The sequence below is a fragment of the Otolemur garnettii genome, unplaced genomic scaffold (assembly GCF_000181295.1).
Source record: "Otolemur garnettii isolate 467f Iridium unplaced genomic scaffold, OtoGar3 scaffold00007, whole genome shotgun sequence".
Classification (NCBI taxonomy): Eukaryota; Metazoa; Chordata; class Mammalia; order Primates; family Galagidae; genus Otolemur; species Otolemur garnettii.
This window is the reverse complement of record NW_003852402.1, coordinates 9,060,337-9,064,264: the sequence shown is the minus strand read 5'-3', so window position 1 is coordinate 9,064,264 and position 3,928 is coordinate 9,060,337. Positions and strand designations below refer to the sequence as shown.

At 50.2% G+C, this 3,928-nt stretch overlaps 1 protein-coding gene across 1 annotated transcript in view; it reads left to right on the top strand.

The window, feature by feature from the left end:
- Nucleotides 1–3,300, top strand: part of LOC105888469 (DNA dC->dU-editing enzyme APOBEC-3C-like) — a 12,913-nt gene extending 9,613 nt beyond the window's left edge. Inside the window, exons 6-8 of the mRNA XM_023509196.1 lie at nt 2,017–2,293; nt 2,471–2,585; nt 3,099–3,300. Of these exons, the coding sequence (XP_023364964.1) occupies nt 2,017–2,293; nt 2,471–2,585; nt 3,099–3,105 (399 nt within the window). The 3' untranslated portion in view covers nt 3,106–3,300. The remainder of the gene's footprint in view (nt 1–2,016; nt 2,294–2,470; nt 2,586–3,098) is intronic.
- The last annotated feature ends 628 nt before the right edge of the window (nt 3,301–3,928 follow it).

Here is a 3,928-nt window from a genome sequence, read left to right as displayed (position 1 = left end):
ATCTCTCCCTCTCTCCCCAGTTCCTGAGAAGGCAGGGGACACTCAGGGCTATGCAGGGCTGGGGGAGGCTCAGTAGATCTGAGAATGCAGGGAGTCGGGGACGGTCTGGTTTTAACGTTTCTTCTTGGCCTTTAGTGACCCGATGAAGCGAATAACTCCAAACACATTCTACAACCAGTTCCACAACAGAACTGGTCAGAAGGACACCTGGCTGTGCTTTGAGGTGAAAGAAAAGGAGAATAGCAACTCATCTGGCTCCTGTCCCAGGAGAGGGGTCTTCCGAAACCAGGTATGACCCACACTCTGCCCACATCCCAGGCAGGAGCTAAGGCCACTGAGAAAGCACCAGACAGAGGAAGAAGCACAGTGGCAGACAGTAGGTGCACAGGGGGCTGATGGTTCCCACTATTTTTTTTTTTTTTTGAGACAGAGTATCACTATGTTGCCCTTGGTAGAGTGCTGTGGTGTCCCAGCTCACAATAACTTCAAACTCTTGGGCTTAAGCAATTCTCTTGTCTCAGCCTCCCAAGTAGCTGGGACTACAGGCACCGCCACAATGCCCGGGTATTTTTTTTGTTGCAGTTGGCATTGTTTTAGCTGACCCAGGCCAGATTCAAACTCACCAGCCTGGGTATATATGGTCGGCACCCTACCCACTGAGCTACAGGCACTGTGGCCTCCCCACTTTATTAAGTCCTTGACTGCGATGTTGTGTCTGGACTTCCCTGGTCTGTGATGACCCTGGCATGGGACTTGTCACTAAACTTGGTGTCCAGCAGGCTGCAGGGCAGGGCACTACGGAGAGGTGGACTGTGGCTCTGGACACAGTGAGGCTGCTGGACTTGCAACCCCTCCCCTGATTCCTCCACATCACACCACAGTGACCTCCCCAGCACCGTCCCAGCTACCTTTACCTCCCTCACATATCAGGCTAGCGGGTACAGATCCAGCCTGGGCCTTCTAAACAACAATGACAACTGCAACAACAACAACAAAAATAGCCGGGCACTGTGGTGGGTGCCTGTAGTCCCAGCTATTTGGGAGGTTGAGGCAAGAGAATAGCTTAAGCCAAAGAGTTAGAGGTTGCTGTGAGCAGCGACGCCACAGGCCTCTACCAAGGGGGACATAGTGAGACTCTCAAACAAAAAAGAAAAAGAAAGAAATGCTATTACCTTTGTCCAGTCCCCATACTAAGAAGGTGGTAGAAACTGGGGAACTAATCTTTATATCTTGTTTAGTTCAGTGTCTGTAGTATAATATTTCAACCTTTGGTTGATATAAATTCCTCATGAGACAGTCAGTGTCCCTTTTATGCTTTGGTGGTTTTTTTTTTTTTTGAGACAGAGTTTCACCTTGCCACCCTTGTTAGAGTGCTATACCGTCATAGCTCACAGCAAACCTCAAATTCTTGGACTCAAGTGATTCTCTTATCTCAGACTCCTGAGTAGCTGGGACTACAGGTGCCCACTACAATACCTGGCTATTTTTAGAGACAGGGGTCTCGCTCTTACTCAACCTGGTCTCCAACCTGTGAGTTCAGGCAATCCACCCACCTTGGCCTCTCATAGTGTTAGGATTACAAGTGTGAGCCACCGCACCCAGCCTTTTTATGCTTTGAAATAAGCTGTGTATTTCAAATGTACCCTTGTCTCAATTCAGAGCCACATTTCAAGTGCTCAGCAGCCACCCAGGTCCTGTGGCTCCCATGGGTGATGCACTTCCACAGCTCTGCTCAGCATACAGCAGGCAGGGACCAAGCCCAGCCCATGGGTGGGGCAGGTGCTCAGGGTGCCTCCTAGGTGGACACCAGGAGCAGGGCGGATAGAGCCCATGCAGGGGTCACAAATAGGGCCAGGGGAACTAAAGGACAGAACAGAAGAGGGCAGGGGTGAAGGAGGGAACCTGGAGGAAGCAGGTGCCCTGAGACTCCTGGCCTGCCCCCTCCTACCACTGCCCCACCCCTGCATTCTGCCTGCCCCTCCACCCAGAACACCCGCTTCCATTCTCCTCTCCCAGGGCCCTCCCAGTACTCCTTGCCATGCAGAAGTACGCTTCTTCACTTGGTTCCAGAAGGTGCTGTCCCCTGACCTCCACTACCAAGTCACCTGGTACATATCCTGGAGTCCCTGTGCTGACTGTGCAGATCTTGTGGTTGATTTTCTGGCTAAACACAGAAATGTGAACCTGACCATTTTCACTGCCCGCCTCTACTACCACCATATCCCAGAAATGCATTGTGGACTTCGCAGGATGTATGAGGAAGGGGCCCGTGTGTACATCATGTCTGTTAAAGGTGAGAAGCGGGGGTCAGAGTTATGGCTGTGGTAGGGAGTATGGGGAAGTCCAGGGTCTGGATGCCAGAGGAGGATGAGTGTCCCAGGGGAGCCTGCCCAGGTCTGACCCAGCCTTGGGACAGCAGGGGAGAGGAGCCTGCTGGGACCTGATTGCTTTCTCCATGCTTTGATTTTAGAATTTGAATACTGTTGGGACAACTTTGTGTACAACAAGGGAAAGCAATTTGTGCCTTGGAATGGATTGAATGAAAATTATAAATCCCTGGTCTCCAAGCTGAAAAAGATTCTCGGGTAAGCGGCTTCCTGGCACCAGATCCTATCTCCCTGGCCTCTAATCTCCCCCTCAGCCTTTCCTGGGTCCCTGACCCTACACACTCAGGCCTGGACCTCTTGCCCTGGTGCTCCCCCCATCTCAGGATGGTCACCCACTGCTGCTGCTACCGGTGGAACTTGGCAGTACTCCGAACCCTTACCAGTGCCAACAGACCTTCTGGAAGAGCAATAGCTAACATTTCCCCTTTTTCCCTGGGGCCCCTGACCTGGCTCCTTCCAACAGACCACAGTTACGGAGCCCAGTCAGTAAACTGAAGGCAGACAGGTCTGAGTATGCATAAGGTGACACTCAGCAGCTTTGAGAAGCATCCTCTCTGTAAGCTGACATGCTAATCAGGTCCTTCTAGTCCTAGCCAACTAACGCAGCCAGTGGGGAAAAGCACTTGGTACAAAACACTGCTCCAGAAACGTGTCTGTGGGGGCCTGCCTGCTGCTGCTGCCACTGTACCCTGAAGCCCATTTTCTCTGCAGCCTCTGAGATGACCTGCTCCAGTCCAGGATGGTCACCCACTGCTGCTGCTACCGATGGAACTTGCCAGCACTCCAAACCCTTACCAATGCCAATGGACCTTCTGGGAGAGCAGTAGTTAATATTTCCCCTTTTAATAAAACTCCCCACCTTCTCTTTGTTCTGAATTTTAATTTTCTCTTCCCAAATACAACATTAAAGGGAGATTGGCCTCTGATTTTATTTGACTTCTACACTCAGTGTCACAGCGGATCCAAAGCTGATTTGCCTTGGGGAGAATCACAGGGTTTGGGGACTATGCCGGAGCTACCCACACTGGTCTCTCTTTCCTGCTCTTTGGACAGAACTCCCAGATTTGTCTTGTGTTGTTTGATTTTTTGATGGAATTGGGCAGGGATCTTCCCCCTTATCTTGGGGAGCCCTCCTGGCAGAGAAGGTTATTTCCTCCTGTTGAGGGCAGCTGGGAGCTTAGGAAAGATGAGGTTTGGGTGAGAGGAGAATTTTCCCCCTCTTTTGGAGAAGGCTATTGGATTTTTCCGAAGTGTGTGCTTTATCAGTTCCTCTGTCTCATTGGCCTTTGTATACTCAGCACTGGCTTTTAATCGGTCTTGATTTTTTTCCTAGAAACTAAACCACCTAGATAAATATAGTTACAAATAAGCAGGCAAAGATCAAAGGCATGTCAAGATATTTTCTTGAACTGTAGAGTGTAACATATTGAAACTTTACAGGGTTGAGCATTCAATCTCTTGCTCTTAACACTAAGCTAAAAGACTGTAGCTATAAAATCGTGTTCTCCACATAAGATATACATATCTCTGGGAGGCACCTG